The sequence below is a fragment of the Sapajus apella genome, unplaced genomic scaffold (genome assembly GCF_009761245.1).
Source record: "Sapajus apella isolate SASKATOON/1434 unplaced genomic scaffold, GSC_monkey_1.0 scaffold196, whole genome shotgun sequence".
Lineage (NCBI taxonomy): Eukaryota > Metazoa > Chordata > Mammalia > Primates > Cebidae > Sapajus > Sapajus apella.
The window spans coordinates 922646-944218 of NW_022437136.1; the positions used below are offsets into that span (position 1 = coordinate 922646).

Below are 21573 nucleotides of genomic sequence, written 5' to 3' on the forward strand. Positions count from 1 at the left end.
AACAGTAGGGAAGCAGTTACCCATTCCCCACGGCTGCCGCCACCACAAGGCCATGAGGACACGCCCACTCAGCCGTGCAGATTCTGAGGGTGCTGTCTTGGGCATTTTGGTTCAGGGCTCATACTTGTCGTCCTCGTATGTTTTGCCCCAGCAGGCCTGCTTTTGAAAGCAGCAGTGCAGAGACTGAAGCGTGGAGCACTGGCATGGTTTATTCTGACCTGGGCAGCCAGCAAGCGTTGCAGCCGCTGGAGTGTGGGGAGGATGTTATAGTCTAGGTCTCCTCCTTTCCTCTTCTACCACGGAAATAATTTCCTCCACCCGAGGCCCACCCTTTGTTCTTCCCCAAAAAAACGATTACTACATTGTCATGAAAGCAAAAGATAATCTGATTTCTGATCTGCCAAGCCTTAGCTTTCAGCAAAGAGGCACCCACTTCTTGTGGCTTCAGTGCATTTGTTAGGCCCGGCTCCCCCGGTGCACTTACGCTGCACTGCCGGCCAGTGTTGGCAGTACTGGCCCTGGGAGCCAGCCTTCTCTTGGCACATTCGTTGGTGCCCGCGTCTACACCAGTCTGTGGCAGGCTCAGTGTCTGAAAGGTTATTGGGGAGCAAGGCTGTGTGAGGGCAGGTGGCGTGTTTTCAAGGCAGCCTGTGCCTGCAGCTTCCACCCCAGCTCCCTACTCTCCTGCAGGCTGTCTGGAGTCCACAGAACCTATATATGTCTACAAAGCACAAGGTGCAGGAGTCACCCCACCTCCGACGCCCTCGGGCACTCGTACCAAGCAGAGACTTCCAGGTACGTGACACGGCCATGCAGAGTTCAGGTAACAGGTTTCCCCTGTTGGCTGTTACTTGCATTCCTTTGTTTTCTGGGTTCTTTAACTCCAGAGGTCTGTGTATCTTCACTTAAGACCAACTACTACCATCTTTTTAACCATTTCAGTAGCCAAGGAGTTCATCCTTGGAGAAATCCCTTGGTAGCACCCCAAGGGGGAAGTGTGGGGTCTTGAAGATGACACCGTCACTGTGGTGTTTCCCTCCCGGGCATTTCCTAGTGAAGATGGCTGCAGAGATGCCCGGCGTGGAGCACGTGTTGGTGTCATGCTAGCAGCTCCCGGTTTTCTCTTCAAACAGTTCAGAGCCAGTAGTGTTTTCTGCTGAAGCCGTGTTGTAAAATAAGGCAATTACCTGTTGCACAGACAGCCTGTGTGGCAGAAGCATACTCACCGAGCTTTCAGCGCCGTCTGTCTACCCTTTCTCTAGGCCAGAAGCCTTTTAAAAGGTCCCTGCGAGGTTCAGATGCTTTGAGTGAGACCAGCTCAGTCAGTCACATTGAAGACTTAGAAAAGGTGGAGCACCTGTCTGGCGGGCCGGAGCAGATGACCCTTGAGGCCAGCAGCACTGAGGGACACCCAGGGGCTCCCAGTCCTCGGCACGCTGACCAGACCGAGGCCCTCAAGAAGGGGGCCCTGCGCCCAGAAGTTGACCACCCACAGGTAGAAGGACTGGAGAGCTTAAGATAAGATTCAGTGTGTGGTTTGAGACTGTACTGAGTATTGTTTCAGGGAAGAGAAGTGATACCGGAAATGTGAACTGTGCCACATACTAATACAATAGAAATTACTGTTATTTGTGCTTCACTGGGATTTTTGCACAAATATGTGCCTGAAAAGTAGGCTTTTTAGGAGGGCAGTCAACTTGTCTAACCTCTTGTGTGTGTAGACTCACCAGGAACTGTATGCTGTCCTACTCAGCTGTAGTAATACCACTTTTTCCTAGGTTACCGTAAACACTTTTTATTCACAAAAAAACACTTAGAATTTCAAGTGTCTGCCACTTGAACGTTCGCTCTTTCTAAACATAAGCAGAAGTTATGAGGTTGCACATGGCAACTTTTTGGTAAACAGCTTTTCGTTAGCACTCTCCAGGTTCTCTGTGACACTTCAGAGAGGCAAGACTGGCCGCATCCTTTGTTGTCTGTGTTAGTCGGTCTCTAGTGTGATAAACTTGTAATGCACAACTAGACTGCCAGGCTTGAAGGAGCATGGGTGCTCTGGGGAGTGTAAATCAGAGCATCAGAAGCCCTCTCCGACTATCCCCCGCTGCTGCTCTTCCTGGAGACTTAGTAAGGACTGTGTCCACTTGAGCTGTGGCAGGGCTTCTGTCGGGGACTGTGCCCTGCCACAAACCCACTTCTCCCTTTGTATACTGTTTGTTTGTAAACAAATTTAAGGACTGATCTATTCAGAGAAACTGTAAAGTCTCCTCCTGACCATATATGTATATTTTTAAATACTGGTAAAGCTTTTAAATTGGCACACAAGTACCAACTGTGCTCATTTTTATGTTTAGTATCTAAAAAACCTGATAGATGCTACCCTTAGAGCCTGCTATTCCAGGTGCTGTGACGCACCCCCCTGGGTTAAAATCTGAAAGCAAGTACCCTTTGACCTTCCCCTACAGAAGCTCCTGTAGCTTCTACTGCCCTGGCACCTCACCTGGGCCCAACTCGGTCATAGGCCAGCAGGGCACTCTCTCATGCTGATCAGCCAGGCTCCTTGCTTAAGTCAGTAGAAGCTCACTCTTACTGCCCGTTACTACTCTTCCGAAGTACTGGCCCCTGTGCCTTCTTAGTCCAGCAGAGTCAAGCTTTTGGGAGACCTGAAAATGGGGAATTCACACTGGGTTTGTGGACTGTAGTACTGGAAGCCTTAGTTATACCACATTCAGCCTATAATTACACTCTGATTTGATGGGATTTTTTTGTTTTGTTTTGTTTTTTTGGTGCAAATGATTAAACAAAGTCTTCCCTGTTTATTTGGTGCAATGAAGTATAGCAGATAAAATAGGGTTGGGGTAAATTATCACCTTTAACAAGATTAAATGTTTTTATATATATTTGGAATTGTTAAATTGGTTTTGCTGAGACATTTCACCCTTGACATACTATTTGAATGCTGGTTTCAATAAAGGTTCTTGAAATTGTTACCAGTGAATCAGTTTATAAACCTTATTATAAAAGACTTACCCAAGTATCTGAAATAGCTGCTTATCTACCAGTGGGAGATAGATAGGTTCTTCTCTGCTGACCAAAAAAAGCTAGCTAGAGATGAACTTTTTAGTAAAGCAAAGTCTCAACAAATGCCTTTGCCAAAATAAGGTTTTATTTTGAAAGTCATTTGAAAGACACTGAGAAAGGAAGGAGACCTAAGACCCAATGGATGTAGGTTCCAAATTCAGATTCTTGCCAGCTCCGCCCATGGTCTCTGTCAGGCCAAGAAGGTGCTTTCTTTGGTAATTCCTATTTTTTAGTTTCCTGAAGAGATCTTTTCCCACAAGCCATCTTCATTTTTTTTGTAGACTAGGGCTTTATTTCCAGGAAACAATGTATTAGTTGGAGATGGGTATTTTTTTAAAAACATCAAGGTAGATCTAATATGTTCAACAAAGTGGGGTGGCTCGGCCAGAGGCGAAGTGGAAAGATTCTGAAAACACAAGATGGTGGGCATAAGTCACCTTGCTCGGCCCTGCTTTGATAAAGATGTCGAAGCATCTTTATTCTTGGACACATAAATATATATAGTAAAATACGTAAGAAATGGAGTGGCATCGATTAGTAAGAAAAAAGTTGCTTACTGATTTACCCACACATATTTCCATCTAGGACTCGACATATGCCCAATTGATACACAAATTAAATGGGGTCAGTGGCATCCAAAAAGTAACTACTACACGCCGAAGGGAAAGCAGCTATGACCTGGTCTAAACTCTTTTGTCTTACAGGTGGGAAAACCAGGGTCCACAGATTTAAAACTTAGCTTGTAAATTCTCACCTCTAGTATTTGCTTGTCATCTTGCTGCAACCAGAAATCCACATGTGGAAATGGTGTCCAGGAGTACGGTCCTATACGAATTTGTTCTGTCTCTGCATCGTAAATACTAATCATCTAGAAAAGAACGTGTCAAAGAATTTGAAGAATGTCACCCACTTTTCACACCCTCCCAGCAACGCAAGCTCCAGTGTAGTCTAGCACTTTCAGGAATTTATCTGCCTGATAAGCTTCTTAAAAACTGTCTCTAATACCAAAAGCTGCCACCTACTAAACACATCTAGTGTATCTGCTACTGCAGGCTGTGGGTCCCATACGTGGCTGTTGGCTGTTTAGTGCTGACAACAGTCCTGCAAGACAAGGGTGTTTTTTTCCCATTTGGGGTGAAAACTTGAGACTCAGAGAAACGGGGCCCATTTCCCAGGTCGCCTGTCTGGTAAGCCTCAGAGCTGGACCTCAAAGCCAGGTGCATCTGACTGAAGTCTGTGTTCCTCATTGCCACAGAGAACACTGCCTCATTATTTATACCCCAAGCAACTGATCGCTTTGCAATTTAAAAGCATACAGTGGGCCGGGCGTGGTGGCTCACGCCTGTAATCCCAACACTTTGGGAGGCCAAGGCGGGTGGATCACGAGGTCAAGAGATCGAGACCATCCTGGTCAACATGGTGAAACCCCGTCTCTACTAAAAATACAAAAAATTAGCTGGGCATGGTGGCGCGTGCCTGTAATCCCAGCTACTCAGGAGGCTGAGACAGGAGAATTGCCTGAACCCAAGAGGCGGAGGTTGCGGTGAGCCGAGATCACGCCATTGCACTCCAGCCTGGGTAACAAGAGCGAAACTCTGACTCAAAAAAAAAAAAAAAGCAAAAAAAGCATACAGTGCCTGGTGCCCCAACAAAAGAAAGAACCTGATTTGCCAAATGATCCATTCCCTGAATTCCCAAATTTGCCAGTGGTAGTCTTACCTTACCCAGCAATATATTCAGCTTTGGTAACAGACAGAAATAGGTTCTGAATATTAACTAAACTAGGGCCATTATGCTCCTTGAGAAATCCTAAAAATGTTAGAAGGGCTGGCAAAACAAATCGCTCTGAATCCCAACACTAAATGTCAGCATTTCATAAATGAGCAGATTTCTTTGGGGTGGCCTGAATGAGATTTCTGTTTTTTCACACTTTGAGCATTTTTAAAGACTTCTTTCACCCATTCCTCAAATGCCTTATACACTTTGGGTTTTCAAACTTTTAAAATCACAGTGTAATTTAATTAATTTGATCATTCTGTTGGGTTAATTAAATTGTTCCAGCAAATTGCTCTCTAGTGACCTGATCCAAAAAAAACTTCTCTCCTGCTTCCCAGGTCTCCTCTATTTGCAGGAACTTTACGTATAGGAAAGCTCTTACTAAGTAACAGAAGTTTGTTCTCTTTGAATTCGGATGCTTGGATTCACACATACCTCCCACACCTTTTAGGCAGAGAACTGGAGTCTGGAGCTCATGACCTAAAGATATTCATTACTGAGAGAGAGTGTGGGGAGGGGGCATATGTGTGTGCTGATCCTCGGTAATTTACAGCTAAAAAGAAGCTGACATACAACATAGACTTTTCTAAGACTGATAAGGCCTTGGCATTTGATACCTTTTTAAAATCCCTTAACACAAAGATGATTTCAAACTCACTGGTCCTCCTGCTAAAGCTCGCGCAGCACGCAGCTGCTCCTCTGGACCTCGATCTTGAAAGGAGGCTCTGTAAATCTCTGCAGTCTTAATGTTGACAGCTGTGAGGGACAACAAGATGACTCTGAATTAACAAAAGACCAAAGTGGAAAGCCTGCAGTCTTAATTCTCCCACCACTCCTAAGAGAAAGCTAGGAAAGTGAACAGAATGGCTCCTAAGTGTCTGGAGCTGTTCCTCCCTTTAGAGGGAAAATGCTACCCTTACCGCACGCATTTCAGTCAGGCCTGAGCTGGACTCGGTGAGATTTTGTTCTAAACCAAGAGCTGCTTTCCACATGGGAAGCAGCCATTCCTGCACTTGGACAAGTAGCAAAACCTCTCTGGTCAGCCCTACTGGTGTACAGCCAGGGGTAGGTGGGCGAACTGTTATTGTTCTGTTGGAATCTTCACAATTTCGTATTTTATACACGAAGTTAAAGAGAGTAAGACAGTGAACACCTGTGAAATAAATATCACCAATACAGCAGAAGGCCTCTGAAATATAGCCAATCTCATGCCTTTTCCACAGGAGTCCTGGGGCTGTCAAGCAGGGAGGATGGTTCTAAGTTTTCTTCAGCCTGATAGTTTCACACTTTGGACAACTTCGGTTCTCGAGCAAAACTTTCCTCGGTTCCGGAGGTATAAAAAAATTCCAGTGCCTGTCTCCCTCCCCCAGAGCACTGGCAGAAGACAAGCACACCTGCCTGACGTGCTGGGGAGAGAAGGAAACAGAGGCCAGGTGCTCCCCAGCTCCTGGGAAGGATGGGCCTGGCCTATACTATTTGCTACCACACTGCTTCTTCAAAGTCTTAAGACATGAACATTATCTCCATTTTGTAGGTAAAGCTTACAGAAGTTAAGCTACTTGCCCAAGGTCTCACAGCAGATGTTCAGCGGAGCTGGGATCTGAACCCAAGGCTGTCCCATCCTGACAGCAGTGGTTTGCTGAATTAGCTTTAACCGCACATGTGCCAAGCCTCCAACCCACAAAGATGCACACTACTTACCAATGCCATATATTATTGGAAAGTGGTTTTCGTTTTCTTCCCGGTCATTTAATTCTACAAAATAAAAACGTTTAAGATACTTTTTAAACAAATACCAAACAATTATTTTTATTTTGTATGATAAAGGCCAAGGAGGAACCCCTCACTGCAGAAAGGGAGGAAAATCCCAGAAACTGAAAGGGACTGTGACCCTGTTTCCCTGCCCTACCCCAAGGCGGGTGGGTTTATACTGAACAAACTGGCATATGCAGAAGAGGTCCCTAATCCCACCCCACCTTCTCCATGCACCCCATCTGCCACACAGGTGGCAGCTGTGAGATCCAGTGCCCTCCTTCCTGGGAGACGAGGCACACTTGAGGGGGCTGCATTGGAACTGACACCGGGCACCGTGGCAATGGCCATCCCACCACAGCAAGAGCTGGAACAGACGCCGGCCAAGCAGTGACAGCAGTATGTGCCGGTGCTTGGTCCCGCTGCAAGGCTGGGGGCAAAATGGTCCTGAAATGCACAGCTTCGCTTTGGGACAAATAGCAGAACTTACCTGTCACACATAATGTCACTAAGTGAATGTCATCTTCTTGCCTGTCAAATTCACCTACGATGAGAATTTTAAGACTGGTTATCAGAAAAGCTCCTCTAGTTACCAGAACAAACTGCTGAGCAAGCCAAGGACAAGGAGGGACAGCAGCCAGCTGAGTGTGCTTTGCCCCACACCCTCTTGCCCACGCCCAAGCAGCCACAGCCCAGCCTCTGGGGCCAGACCCGAGGGAGCTGACGCTGCAGAACCCTGACCGCCACAAGACGGCCACATTCAGCCTCAGGCCCCAAGGAGCTGGGGCTGAGCCTTCCCATTTTTCTCTTCATTCTGAGAGTTTTGCAGGGACCCATGGATTCATAGATTTTTACTTTTCTCCTAAGTAACCTGTTTTCCTGATTATCGGAGTTGTAAAAACAAAAATCTGGCCTCTGTAACAGATTTGAAAAGTACAGGAAAGCATAAGTCAGTTTTCAACATCCGTAATCCTAGCACTGTTAATTTTCTTCCATATTTTTCCGTGCTCAGCAGAGCTGACCACAGAGACAATGTTACATCCAAATTTTTCCGTGCTCAGCAGAGCTGACCACAGAGACAATGTTATATCCTTTTTTTAAAAAAAAAAAACAAAAAAAACATGGAGTCTCGCTCTTTTGCCCAGGCTGGAGCGCAGTGGCGCCATCTCGGCTCACCGCAACCTCCGCCTCCTGGGTTGAAGCGATTCTCCTGCCTCAGCCTCCAGAGTGGCTGGGATTACAGGCATGCATCACCACACCCAGCTAATTTTAGTATTTTCAGTAGAGATAGGGTTTCACTATGTTGGCCAGGCTGGTCTTGAACCCCTGACCTTAGGTGATCCCCCTGCCTTGGCTTCCCAAGTGCTGGGATTATGGCCACTACACCCAACCAGGTATAAACCTTTTTTAAGAGTTATGTCGGCCGGTTGTGGTTGCTCATGCCTGTAATCCCAGCACTTTGGGAGGCCAAGGCAGGCGGATCACCTAAGGTCAGGAGTTCAAAACCAGCCTGGCCAACATAGTGAAACCCCATCTCTACTGAAAATAAAAAAAATTAGTCAGATGTAGTGGCCTGTGCTTATAATCCCAGCCACTCAGGAGGCTGAGGCAGAAGAATTGCTTGAACCCGGGAGGCAGAGGTTACAGTGAACCGAGACTGAGCCACTGCACTCTAGCCTGGGCAACAGAGTGCGACTCTATCTCGGGCAGGGGGGTGGGGTTGGGGGGAGAGAGTTAAGTCATGATGCCAAATTGCTTTCTGGACAGGCTGTACCATTGTATGAGGAAGCCTTCCTCATGGCCTGGTGGATAGTCAACACAGAACAATATCATCTTTATTTTTTGAAAATATTTGCTAATTTAGGCAGGGTGCAGTGACTCACGCCTGTAATCCCAGTACTTTGGGACCTGAGATCACCTGAGGTCAGGAGTTCAAGACCAGCCTGGCCAAGATGGTGAAACCCCATCTCTACTAAAAATACAAAAATAGGCCGGGTGCGATGGCACACGCCTGTAATCCCAGCACTTTGGGAGGGTGAGGCAGGCGGATCACAAGGTCAGGAGATTGAGCGCATCCTGGCTAACACAGTGAAACCCTGTCTTCTCTACTAAAAGTACAAAAAAATTAGCCAGGCGTAGTGGCACGTTGTCTGTAGTCCCAGCTACTCGGGAGGCTGAGGCAGGAAAGTCGCTTGAACCCAAGAGGTGGAGGTTGCAGTGAGCTGAAATCGTGCCACTGCACTCCAGCCTGAGCAACAGAGCAAGACTGTCTCAAAAAAAGAAAAAAAAAAAATACAAAAATTAGCCAGGCATGGTGGTGAGCGCTGGTAATCCCACCTACTCGGGAGGCTGAGGCAGGAGAACTGCTTGAACTTGGGAGGCGGAGGTTGCAGTGAGCCAAGATTACGCCACTGCACTCCAGTGTGGGCGACAGATCAAGACTCCATCTCAAAAAAAATTGCTAATAGGGAAAAATGGTATCAGTATTTTAATTTTCTGCAGATTAAAATGGACATTTTTGCTAGAACGGAGGGTAGTTCTGTTTTCACACAGTTTAGAGCACTTACGATTTTGGAATGTATCCACTGCTACTTTAGTGGAAAATCTTGTCCCTACCCCTGCTACCCTTACCCTCTACAAATGAGGCCCATGCTATTCCGTCTGTGAAATTCCAAGCTGGGCCAGTCTGTTGCTCTGCGCTGCTCCAAGTGGGTGTGTCATCTAAGGTTTAGAACCAGTTGGGATTTTTAACCGAAGCAAAAACAGGTACAAATTTATGTCCAATATGGGGGTGGAAAAAAAACAGTGAACTTACTAAGAAGTTGATGAGTGAGTTTTTGTGACAACTGCCTGTCGTCATTGAAGCCTCCCACGAGGTGCACTTCCAGCCTGGCAAGAGATGGGACAGGGGTCAGAGGCCAGAACGAGACACCAGCGCATGGGCTGGTCTCACTCTGAACTTTCACTCTCAGCTTCCGTGAGCCCTTGTTCTACAGCAGGGCTTCCGGGTCCTCTTCGTGCCACCGCAAAAGAAGGTATCTGCAGCATGCTTCTAAGGCCAATAGGAAGTTTTGGGGACCCTGCCTGAGGGCCCCGATGACTGAAGGGATCCGAATCTAAACACAAACATGAGGCCGCCTCCATGCAGCAGTGAGGAGCTCCGCTCTAGAAGAGTATGAGCACAGGACGGGTGTGGTGGCTCACACCTTTAATTTAGCTCTTTGGGAGGCTGAGGTGGGCGGATCACCTGGGGTAAAGAGTTCGAAACTGGCCTGGCCAATGTGGTGAAACCCTGACTATACTAAAAATACAAAAAAAACTCAGCCAGGCCTGGTGGCATGTGCCTATAATCCCAGCTACTCGGGAGACTGAGGCAGAAGAACCACTTCGACCTGGGAGGCAGAGGTTGCAGTGAGCTGAGATCTCACCACTGCACTTAACACTGCCTGGGTGACAGAGACTCTGCCTCAAAAAATAAAAGAAGAGGCTGGCCACGTCACTCACCTGCCCAAAGCAGGACACTGCCAAAACCCACCTCTCAGTGTCCTGCCCAGGAGCAAGTACGGTAAGACAATGGGAGGGGCCTGCCGTTAAGTAGACATTTCACAGGTGCCGTCTCCTCTAATGTCCACCATATCTTGGTGAGAGGGGGATTATCAGCTTCATTTTACAGAGATACATGCTTATGAACCACTACACGTGATTTTCCTAAATTGTGTTTCCCCCTAGCCTCATGAGATGGGGAAATAGTGTTCATGAAGTTAAAACAAAAGTTTGGGGCCAGGTATGGTGGCTTATAATCCTAGCATTTTAGGAGGCCGAGGCAGGCGGATCACTTAAGGTCAGGAGTTCGAGACCAGCCAGTCCAACATGGTGAAACCTCATCCCTACTAAAACTACAAAAATTAGGCTGGGCGCAGTAGCTCACACCTGTAACCTCAGCATTTTGGGAGGCTGAGACAGGTGGATCACAAGGTCAGGAGTTTGACACCACCCTGGCCAACATGGTGAAACCCCATCTCTACTAAAATTACAAAAATTAGCCAAGCATGGTGGTGCACACTTGTAATCCTAGCTACTCGGGTGGCTGAGGCAGGAGAATTAATTGAACCCAGGAGGTGGGAGGTTGCAGTAGGCCGATATTGTGCCACTGCACTTCAGCTCTGGGCCACAGAGCAAGACTCCTTCTGGGGGAGGAGGAATTAGGCATGGTGACGGGTACCTGTAATCCCAGCTACTGGGGAAGCTAAGGCAGAACAATCACTTGAACCGAGGAGGCAGAGGTTGCAGTGAGTCAAGAATGCATCACTGCACTCCAGCCTGGGCAACAGAGCAACACTCTGTCTCCAAAAAAAAAAAAAAAAAAAAAAGTTTGGGGGGGGGTTTGGGGGAAAAAAAAAAAAAAAAGACGGGGCCATCTTGTCTGTTGGAAGGCCTCCTTAGAAGAGTCCCACTGCCATTAGCACAGTGAAGCTGACACGTCCTGCGACTGAAAACACTCCAACAATGTCTGTGGAGCCCAGTGTTTCCACGCTCATCTACCAACCCCCTTTCCACAGCCCCTGTCAACCGGGGGAATTCATGCTTGGCAAAGCGCTGCCAGACTTCACACTGCCTTCTGGGACAAAAAATCTTCCTAAGGGATGAACCAAGACCCTGTATGTACCCAATATAGGGCACAGCCTCAAGTGGCCTCATGATCAACTCCCAAGTAGTAAAGAGAGCTGTGATCATCATGGCTCTGCTGGCAACAGGGCCACCAGGTTTGCCTCTGACTCCTGAAGCGAGCATGGCTGTTCTACAGCAGACCAGGAAAAGGTGACAAGCATGTTCTTAGAACCAAGGAGCAGAGTGTGTGGCAACATAATGGCATTGATTATGTCCCCCTGTGGGGGCCAAGATGATAGGAAAATGAAAAGGCCATTTTGGGCCTGCATGGGTCACATGGCCATGAAGCCAGCCCAGCCGTGGCATGGACTGCAGAAGTGGCATTTAAGAATCAATCAGTATTGCACTAGCAAAACTCTCCCAGAGAACTCTTTCTTTTTCCTCTTTTGACTCTTGGGATTCTAAGCCCTTGTATATGATGGGTGTAGCTCACTCAATGGCTGGCTTAGACTTCAAATAAGATGAGAGCAACGCCTGCCATGTCTACACAATGACAGAGAAAACAGAGGGGACAGGTGTATGAACACGAGTCTGGACAGCGGGCCTGTGTCCTCGGCCTCCACTTAGCTAGCTGCGTGCTCCAGCATGCTGAGCCTCAGCGCCTGCCTCTGTCAAATGGAGGCGGCAGATACTTTACTGTGAGAAGAGAGGATGAGGTGCTGTGGGACAGCCAGGCTGGCGGCCGCTTCTTATCAAGCAATCCATGCGGAAACTACCAACCTGCTGGAATTTAAAAATCCCCCCTCAGCTGGGAGGATCACTTGAGCCCAAGAGTTTGAGACCAGGCTGGGCAAAATGGCAAAACCCTGTCTCTACAAAAAATACAAAACATTGGCCGGGCATGGTGGCACACACCTGTGGTATGAGCTAGCTGGGAGGCTGAGGTGGGACAATCACCGGAGCCTGGGAAGTCAAGGCAGCAGTGAGCTGAGATCGCACAACTGCGTTCCAGCCAGGGTGACAGAGCAAGACCCTATCTCAACAACAACAACAAAGAGAAAAACAAAACACATGCCTTACCCCCTAGTGGTCCCCAAATCTCCCTGGCCTTGTTTTCTCCACAGCCTGCTTCACCCCTGAACACCCTGTCTTGTGTACTGTCTCTCGGCTTCGGAATCCGAACACCTTGGGGCAGGCTTTCCGTCTACTCTGTTCACGGCTATGTCCCTGGAAACTACAAGGTGTACGTGAGAGGAAGCAATTAACAAGTAAACACTGGAGGAATGACTGCATGAAGAGCTACCACACCTGCGATAAAAACCTCAAACTCAACGTTCCCAACGTCAAGTTCAAAGTCAAGCCTTCCATCTCTAATCCAGCATGGACTCCTTGCCTGTGCCCAGCATCCACTCATCCACTCAACCACTGCTGACACAGCGCCCATGCCATGCTAAGTTCTGCTCCGGGGGAAAGAGACAGACATGGCGGTCACAGCATCCTGTGTCACCATTACAGCTTCCGTGGCTACGTCCTCTACACAAGGGTTCAAATATCCCAATTCACCTATTAGAGTAGCATGGATCTCACCTTCCACATTGAGCGTGGTCGGAAAAGGATTTTATGGAGTTCATGATCAAGGGGACCTCAGCTTTGGTGTCGGTTCCATCACAATGTGTCAAGCAGGTGGCCCCATTACCTGAAGAACAAGGGTGAAAGGACTCAAGTTATTCCCGATGCGAGCGCAGCAGCAGGCCGAGACTCTGCTCCTGTCCCTTCGGACCGCCTCGTCTCTGAACATCCTGTAGGGAAAAACAGAAAGGGCTGTGCTGCCCAGCCAACCCATTCTGACCAGGACACCAGGGAGACACCATGCAGACCAGAAAAAACGTAAGCAGAGTCCGTTTCCAACAAGACACCAGGAAACTCAACTCGAGAAATTCAATGGTCCCAAAGGTTGGGCCACTTTAAGTAACGGTTTCCTTCACCTCTCTCATCATACCTGTGTGCCTCAGGACCACAATGTGACAAGTAGTGGCATCATCAGAACCCAGAATGGAGATGGAGCCTGTTTAAAAAAGAAATAAAATAAAATATCCAATTGCCTTTTGGGATAACGCCCAATTCACTGCTTCCTAACCTACCATCCTTTGGGGAGGTCACTGCAAGCTCTCTTTGCTGAACATACAGAAGGCCCTGGGGTCCCACTTGTTGAACAGACTGACCTCTGAGAAGTCTGGCTCTTTCCTGTTTAATTAAAAAAAAAATAAAATAGTGATGTAAATTAGTGAGGATGGAAAAACTGAAGATGTGGAGAGAGCCGAAGCGGGCTCTGCATGGGCGGCACACTAGTGTGTTGGAGTGTGTTAGCGGACAGAGAGGTTCAAAGAAAAACGTAGCAGCCACAGTCATTGGGAACAATGCAGAGAAAATGATGAGGTTCTGGGTGGTGGTTTTTTAACCTATGAAATCAGATGCTATAGTAACCGATTAAATGAGATGCAAAAATCCTTTATTACTTTTTTTTTTTTTTTTTTTTTTTTTTTTTTTTTAAGAGACAGGGACTCACTATGTTGCTCAGGCTGGTCTTGAACTCATGGGCTCAAGCAATCTTCCTGCCTTGGCCTCACCAAGTGCTGGAATTACAGGTGTGAGCCACCACACGGTTCTTTACTAAACACAGTTCTTTACTAAACAGTGTGAGACTCTTAACAATTTTACAGTTGGCCGGGTGCGGTGGCTCATGCCTGTAATCCCAGCACTTTGGGAGGCTCAGGTGGGTGGATCGCGAGGTCAAGAGATTGAGACCATCCTGGCCAACATGGTGAAATCCCATCTCTACTGAAAATACAAAAATTAGCCGGGCGTGGTGGCACGTGCCTGTGGTCCCAGCTACTCAGGAGGCTAAGGCGGAAGAATCGCTTGAACCCAGGAGGTGGAGGTTGCATCGAGCTGAGATTACACCACTGCACTCCAGCCTGGGCAACAGAGCAAGACTCCGTCTCAAAAAACAAACAAACAAAAAACAATTTTACAGTTGTAAAGAGAATGAGATTACCTAGGAATAGAGGGTGGGTGACTCTGAAACCACATCCCCTCTATTTTTTGAGACAGTCTCTCTGTCATCCAAGCTGGAGAGTAGTGATGCAACTTCAACTCACTGCAGCCTTCACCTCCCAGGCTCAAGCAATCCTCCCACCTCAGCCTCCCAGGTAGCTGGGACCACAGGCATGCACCACCACACCTGGCTGATTTTTATACTTTTTGTTTTTTTAGCAACAGGGTCTCTCCCTGTGCTGCTCAGGATGGTCTAAAACTCCTGGGCTCAAGCGATCCACCTTCCCCGGCCTCCGAAAGTGCTGGGAATACAGGCGCACAACACCCTATCCAGCTGATTTTTATACTTTCTGTAGAGGTGGGACCCCCCTATGCTGCCCAGGCTGGTCTCAAACTCCTGGACTCAAGTGATCCACCTGTCTCAGCCTCCCACAGTGCCGAGATTACAGGCGTGAGACACCGTGACCAGCCTCCTCTTTACCTTCTTTAAAGACCAAGAGGAGTTAAAAGCTTCCTTAGTCCCTAACCTAGTTATTTCCCTTCTAGAAATTTGTCCTAAGGAAATAATTCAAAATGCATTCATCCCTGTATAATTTGTTTTGTTTTATTTTTTGAGACAGAGTCTCACTCTGTCTCCCAGGCTGGAGTGCAGTGGCATGATCTTGGCTCACTATAGCCTCCACCTCCCAGGTTCAAGCGATTCTCATGCCTTAGCCTCCCCAGTAGTTGGGATTACAGGCGTGCACCACCATGCCCAGCTTTTTAAAGTTGAAACCGGGTTTCACCATGTTGGCCAAGCTGGTCTCAAACTCCCGGCCTCAAGTGATCCGTCTGCCTTGGCATCCCAAGGTGCTAGGACTGTAGAATGAGCCACGGTGCCCGGCCCCCTGTGTCATTTGTAATAACAAAAAGCTGGGAGCAGGAATGGAAAAGGTAAGTAGATTACGCACAGAACCAAGTCACAGCCACTAACTGCAGAGTCATGAGAAATGAAAACTACAGAAAAAATAGTTTTGAAATGCTAACTGAAAAGCAAGATACAAAAGTATAAAAAATGTTTTAAATAGCTATAAATGTGCTGTTAATACAACAATGATTAAATTCATTGCTTCACTGGAAGCAAATTTCACCAATACAACCAGGGCTGTGCCAAAGCAAACACCAGTTAAAATTTACTGGCGCTGTTGTCTTTTCTCTCTTCTCTAAATGTTCTATTCTATAGTTATTATCAAAATACAAAAACAAAATGGGTAAGGCAAATTTATGAAAGATGTGTTAATACGAAGTATCAATATCTAAATGAATATTTGTACAAACTCTAAGCCTGTAAAAAAAATTTTACAAGACCTCAGGTGGTTTTCTTAATGAAAACTTTGTCAAAAGCATTACATTGATAGAAAACTACAATGTATCTTAATTTCCTCCTTACTTGCAACAAATAAACTCCTTGATCAACAAATTCTTGCTCAAATGTCTAGAGAATGTATGCATGTATCGCCTACACTGGAGAACGGTTTTGCATCAGTCTTCTATCGGCTTCCTGCCATTGCCGTATGACTGGAGCTAATTTAGGTTAGTGCTCACTTAATAAAATGTAAGAGCAGTTGGGTGTGATGGAGCTCAATGGTAATCCCAACACTTGGGGAGGCTAAGGAAGGAGGACTGCTTGAGCCTATGAGTTCTTTTTTTTTTTTTTTTTTTTTTTTTTGGGACGGAGTTTCGCTCTTGTTACCCAGGCTGGAGTGCAATGGCACGATCTCGGCTCACCGCAACCTCTGCCTCCTGGGTTCAGGCAATTCTCCTGCCTCAGCCTCCTGAGTAGCTGGGATTACAGGCACGCGCCACCATGCCCAGCTAATTTTTTTGTATTTTTAGTAGAGACAGGGTTTCACCATGTTGACCAGGATGGTCTTGATCTCTTGACCTCGTGATCCACCCGCCTCGGCCTCCCACAGTGCTGGGATTACAGGCGTGAGCCACCGCGCCCGGCCATGAGCCTGTGAGTTCTAAACCAGACTGGGCAACAAGGGAGACTCCGTCTCTACAAAAAATACAGAAACTAGCTGGGTGTGGTGGTGCTCGCCTGTAGTCTCAGCTACTCTGGAGGCTCAGGTGGGAGAATCACTTGCAGCTAGGATGTGCCGTGAGCCACGGTTACAGCACTGCACTCCTACCTGGGTGACAGACCAAGATCTTGCCTCAAAAAAAAAAAAGTATATATATATATCATTTAGCTAAGAGATGTTATAAATATAATAATGATCAGCTTGATTACTGACACGGCGTTTTCTTCTGCTGATAAACTCCCATTAACTGGAAGCAAGATGTCAATGAGAATGAGACAAGCCCCTAAATTTAAGAAACAAACTAAAGATGAAATGAATTGCAGTGTAAAATTAGATTGGCAGGACAGCCTTGCTTGCTCCAGAAGTCAGTAAGAAATAGGTGTTACTGCCTGTTCTGAAACTCAGAACCCCTCTATCGGTGAAAGCCTCTCATTTTCATTCCACTTCTCACCTCACCTTAATTCAGAATGACATAGGGAAGAATTCAGAATTCCCTCTTCATTACTCCTGAAATAGTTACCTTCTGTTTTGTTCTTTGAGGGAAGGGAAGGGAGAGCGCAAAGGCGAATTTTTAACACTCATTTTCACAATTGGGTCACCACTCAAAAGCAAAGCTATTTGTGAGAAATGAATTACTGCTTTCACAGAGACCAAAACTCATGTCTCTCTTCAACACAGCTCCTACAATTTCCCAAAGAAATAAAAGCAAAAATTATCAGAAATAATGCCAGAAAACTAAAACAGTATGCTGCTTTACTCTTTTATTTTTTATTTTGTTTTTTGAGACAGGTTCTCTCTCTGTCTCCCTGGCTGGAGATCACAGCTCACTATAGCCTCTGGCCTCAAGGAGTCCTCCCACCTCAGCCCTCAACGGACCTGGGACTCCGTTTTGTAGAGATGGGGTCTCCCTGTGTTGCCCAGGCTGGTCTTGAACTCCTTCCTGGCCTCGGGTGATCCTCCTGCTTCAGCCTCCCAAAGTGCTAGGATTAGAGGCATGAGCCACTGTGCCCAGCCTCTACTTTATTTTTTGTATTTTAGGGACAAGGTTTCACTCTGTTGTCCAGGCTGAAGTGCTGTGGCCAGATCTTAGCTCACTGCAACCTCAAATTGCCAGACTCAAGCAATCCTCCCACCTCAGCCTCCTGCGAAGTAGCTGGGACCATAGGTGCATGCCACCAGACTTGGCTAATTTTTGCTTTTAAGTTATGAAAAGAGTTTAGCCAAACTTCTGTTCTTTGGGAAAACACACAGTCCTACTTTATAAATTCATAAACTGAAATAAAAGCAGCCCCAGTTTTCTCCTAATATTCCCTAGACACTAATATTTGCTTAAAAAACAAACAAGCAAAAAAAACCAACTTTTTCCTCACTCCCTCATCCTTATTTCCCAATTCCTATTCAATGGCAGTATTCTCTTAACCCAGGGGTCAGATTTTCTGAAAAATACCAGACAGTAAATATTTGGGATTCTGCAAGGCTGCTGTCTGTTGCAATTGCCCAACTCTGCTCTAACGGACTAAAGGCAGCCACAGACAATATAAATGTGGGCGCATTCCAAAAAACACTTTATAGGTGACACTGAAGTGTTAATTTCAACACAATTTCACGTTACACAATATTATTCTTTTGTTTTCAACCTTCGAGAAATATAAAGACCAATCCTGGCCTACAGACTATACACAAACAGGGTCTGGCCCATGAGCTGTGGCTTGCTGACCTGTGTCTTAGCCAGTCACCTACCTGTGGCCTAGGGGATGTTCATGCAATCCTCACCCCTGCTGTCCTGTCAGTTCTACCTTTATAAACAGGAGAGTAGCACGAAAGCGATTTGTGAACTGTAAAGCACAATAGTATACAAGAAATTATGAGGCCCAGCTGGGCATGGTGGTGGTGGCTCATATCTGTAATAGCAGCATTTTGAGAGCCCGGGGCAGGCGGCTCACCTGAGGTTACCTGAGCTGAGATCCTGCCATTGCACTCCAGCCTGGGAAACAAGGGTGAAATTCCGTCTTCAAAAAAGAAATTATGAGGCCCAATGCAGTGGCTCACGCCTGTAATCCCAGCACTTTGGAGAGCTTAAATCCAGGAGCTCAAGACCAGATTGGGGAATATAGCGAGACTCCATCTCTACAAAAAATTTACAAATTACGCAGTAGGCTGAGGCAAAATGATCACTTGAGCCTGGCAGTTGGAGGTGCAGTGAGCTATGACTGCACCACTATGCTCTGGCCTGGGTGATACAGAGATGCTGTCTCAAAAACAAAAAAATTACGAATAGGTATAGCTCTCAGAATTAAGCCTTCTTTCCCAAACAATAAAAAAAAAATCCACTCCCATACCATAGTTCAGTCCTTCCTTAACTTACATCTAAATTACTGCAATATGGCCAGGAGCAGTGGCTCACGCCTGTAATCACAGCACTTTGGGAGGCCAAGGCAGGAGGATCACTTGAGGTCAGGAGTTGGAGACCAGCCTGGCCAATATGGTAAAACCCCATCTCTACTAAAAATACAAAAATTAGTTGGGCATGGTGGCGCATGCCTGTAGTCCCAGCTACCTGGGAGGCTGAGGCAGGAGAATCGCTTGAACCTGGGAAACAGAGGTTGCAGTGAGCAAAGATTGCACCAATGCATTCCAGCCTGGGCGACAGGGCGAGACTCTGTCTCAAAAATAATAAAATAAATTACTGCAACATAATGCAATACAATATAGAGCAAGACAATCCCCAGGTTGGGCACATGCTGCTAGGCCTCTGTGCTTCTGGTTCCTCCTCTGGTAAGTGGATGGGCATGGTGATGCCCACCTCCGTGGACTGGTTGAGAATTAACTGAGAGGACATTGTGTAGAGGGCATACACTGCGCCTGGTCCCAGATGAGGGCGCACTGAAGAGGGCTGCCACCATTCCCATCTCTGCTTCCCTGCCTCTCTTGACCAGTCTTTCCTACCTGATGACAGGCAGCATCATTACTTCAAAACACTGATTTTGTTACATCATTTTTCTGCTAAAAAAAAACTTGAGTCCAGGCCGGGCGCCATGGCTCACACCTGTAATCCCAGGACTTTGGGAGGCCAAGGATCATGGACCATGAGGTCAGGAGTTCAAGACCAGACTGACCAACAGGGTGAAACGCTGTGCCTACTAAAAATACAAAAATGAGATGGGTGTGGTGGCGGGTGCCTATAATCCCAGCTACTCGGAAGGCTGAGGGAGAGAAATGTTTGAACCTGGGAGGTGGAGACTGCAGTGAGCTGAGATCATGCCACTGCACTCCAGCCTGGACAACAGAGCGAGACTCTGTCTCAAAAAAAAAAAAAAAAAAACCAAAAACCAAAAACCTGAGTCCAGCAATTTCACTTGTATGAATAATTACGGGGGGTTATAAAGAGCCCTTAGAATGTGCATATCAGGCTGGGGGTAGTGGCTCATACCTGTCATGCCAACACCTTAGGAGGGTGAGGTGAGCAAGCTGCTTGAGGCCAGGAGTTCAAGACCAGTCTGGGCAACAAAGACAGAACCCATCTCTACAAAAAATAATTTAAAAATCGGCCAGGTGCAATGACTTGTGCCTGTGGTCCCAGCTACTCCAGAGGCTGAGAGGGCAACTGCTCGAGTCCAGGAATCTGAGGCTGCAGTGAGCTATGACTGCACCACTGCACTCCAGCTTAGAGCACAGACTGAGACCCTAACATTAAAAAAAGGGGATGGGGGTAAAGAATGTGCATACTGGTGAAACAGCATAAATATCTTTCATGTTTAAAAGCAGTAACTGGCTGGGTGCGGTGGCTCACACCTGTAATCCTAACAGTTTGGGAGGCAGAGGCAGGAGGATCACCTGAGGTCAGCAGTTCGAAACCAGCCTGGCCAACATACAGTGAAACCCCATCTCTACTAAAAAATACAAAAACAGCTGGTCATATTGGTACACGCCAGTAGTCCCAGCTACTTGGGAAGCTGAGGCAGGAGAATGGCTTGAACCTGGGGGCAGAGGTTGCAGTGAGCGAAGATCACACCACTGCACTCCAGCCTGGGCCACAAGGCAAGAATCAATCAATCAATCAACGCAGGGCCAGGCGCAATGGGTCAAGCTGTAATTTCAGCACTTTGGGAGGCTGAGGTCAGGATCACCTGAGGTCAGGAATTCAAGACCAGCCTGACCAACATGGTGAAACACTGTCTCTACTTAAAACACAAAAATTAGCCAGCTGTGGTGGTGCACACCTGTAATCCCAGATACTCAGGAGGCTGAGGCAGGAGAATCTCTTGAACCCAGGAGGTGGATGTTACAGTGAGTCGAGATCAAGCCACTGTACTCCAGCCTTGGCAACAGAGCAAGACTGTCTCTAAATAAATAAATAAAATAAATAAAAGAAAGTAAGCTATGTTGCAAGCATCTTGTAGACTCTATGGAACTAGGTTACCCAAGATGTTGTAGGACTGGTTACTGAGTGCCCAGTGACTGGTTAAGAGTGACTAAGGGAGGGCTCTAAACAGCTCTGCCCAAAGGAACTTTATGCAGGGATGGCCCCTGTCTATATTCACCGTCCCATTAGTAGCCACAGTGTCTCCTCAGCACTTGAAATGTGGCTAGTGCAACCGAGGAACTGAGTTATTTTATCTAATTTAATTTTAATTAAAATGAAAGTAACCACATGGCTGCTGGCTACTGCACAAACAGCGCAGCTCCAGAGTCAAGGGCAGAACTGCCAGGGCTCCCACCCTGGCTTCACCACTCCCAGGATGTGGAACCTGGGGCCAGTTTCCCAGCTTCTCTGTGCCTGACAGTCCTCATCTGTAAAATGGGAACAGCAATAACTCTTGCTGTGATGCCTGGCAGCTTCCACTGTATTACTGTTATTGTCGTTATTTGCTAGTCATAGCTACACATAGGCTTCTAACTGTTGGTACTCCATACTCACATCATTACATGAAAAAGACACATTATAAAACAATATATAGTAAGCTATCATTTAAAAAGTAAATCATATACAAAGAAAAACCTCCATTAGGACTTTCAACAAATTTAAGAATGGTTGTAGTCATACATTATTTTTCTTCTCTGTAACATTTATATTTTGCTTTCCTACAAAAAGGACACCATGCTTTATTATACAAAAATAATCCAGGACAAAGTGCCGGGATTACAGGTGTGAGCCACTGCACCCGACCTGGATTATTTGTGAGGCCAAGACCGGCAGATCACTTGAGGTCAGGAGTTTGAGACCAGCCTAGCCAACATG

At 46.8% G+C, this 21573-nt stretch overlaps 2 protein-coding genes across 8 annotated transcripts in view; one reads left to right on the plus strand and one right to left on the minus strand.

Annotated features, from left to right (window-relative positions):
- PDXDC1 (pyridoxal dependent decarboxylase domain containing 1) overlaps positions 1 to 7657 on the plus strand; it is a 69538-nt gene extending 61881 nt beyond the window's left edge. The window contains exons 22-24 of one of the 3 annotated variants that reach the window (XM_032269616.1): positions 691 to 795; positions 1263 to 1495; positions 6078 to 7657. In XM_032269616.1, the coding sequence (XP_032125507.1) occupies positions 691 to 795; positions 1263 to 1495; positions 6078 to 6368 (629 nt within the window). In that variant the 3' untranslated portion in view covers positions 6369 to 7657. Of the gene's footprint in view, positions 1 to 690; positions 796 to 1262; positions 2323 to 3782; positions 4025 to 6077 lie in introns of those variants that run through there. The other 2 variants (XM_032269617.1, XM_032269618.1) reach the window with 2 other exon arrangements.
- NTAN1 (N-terminal asparagine amidase) overlaps positions 1 to 21573 on the minus strand; it is a 37530-nt gene that overhangs the window by 13628 nt on the left and 2329 nt on the right. The window contains exons 2-10 of one of the 5 annotated variants that reach the window (XM_032269619.1): positions 13356 to 13458; positions 13214 to 13279; positions 12802 to 12910; positions 9422 to 9495; positions 7097 to 7150; positions 6556 to 6609; positions 5513 to 5610; positions 3833 to 3946; positions 2766 to 3484 (exon numbers count right to left, since the gene is read on the minus strand). In XM_032269619.1, the coding sequence (XP_032125510.1) occupies positions 3308 to 3484; positions 3833 to 3946; positions 5513 to 5610; positions 6556 to 6609; positions 7097 to 7150; positions 9422 to 9495; positions 12802 to 12910; positions 13214 to 13279; positions 13356 to 13458 (849 nt within the window). In that variant the 3' untranslated portion in view covers positions 2766 to 3307. Of the gene's footprint in view, positions 1 to 2765; positions 3485 to 3832; positions 3947 to 5512; positions 5611 to 6555; positions 6610 to 7096; positions 7151 to 9421; positions 9496 to 12801; positions 12911 to 13213; positions 13280 to 13355; positions 13459 to 21573 lie in introns of those variants that run through there. The other 4 variants (XM_032269620.1, XM_032269621.1, XM_032269622.1 and 1 more) reach the window with 4 other exon arrangements.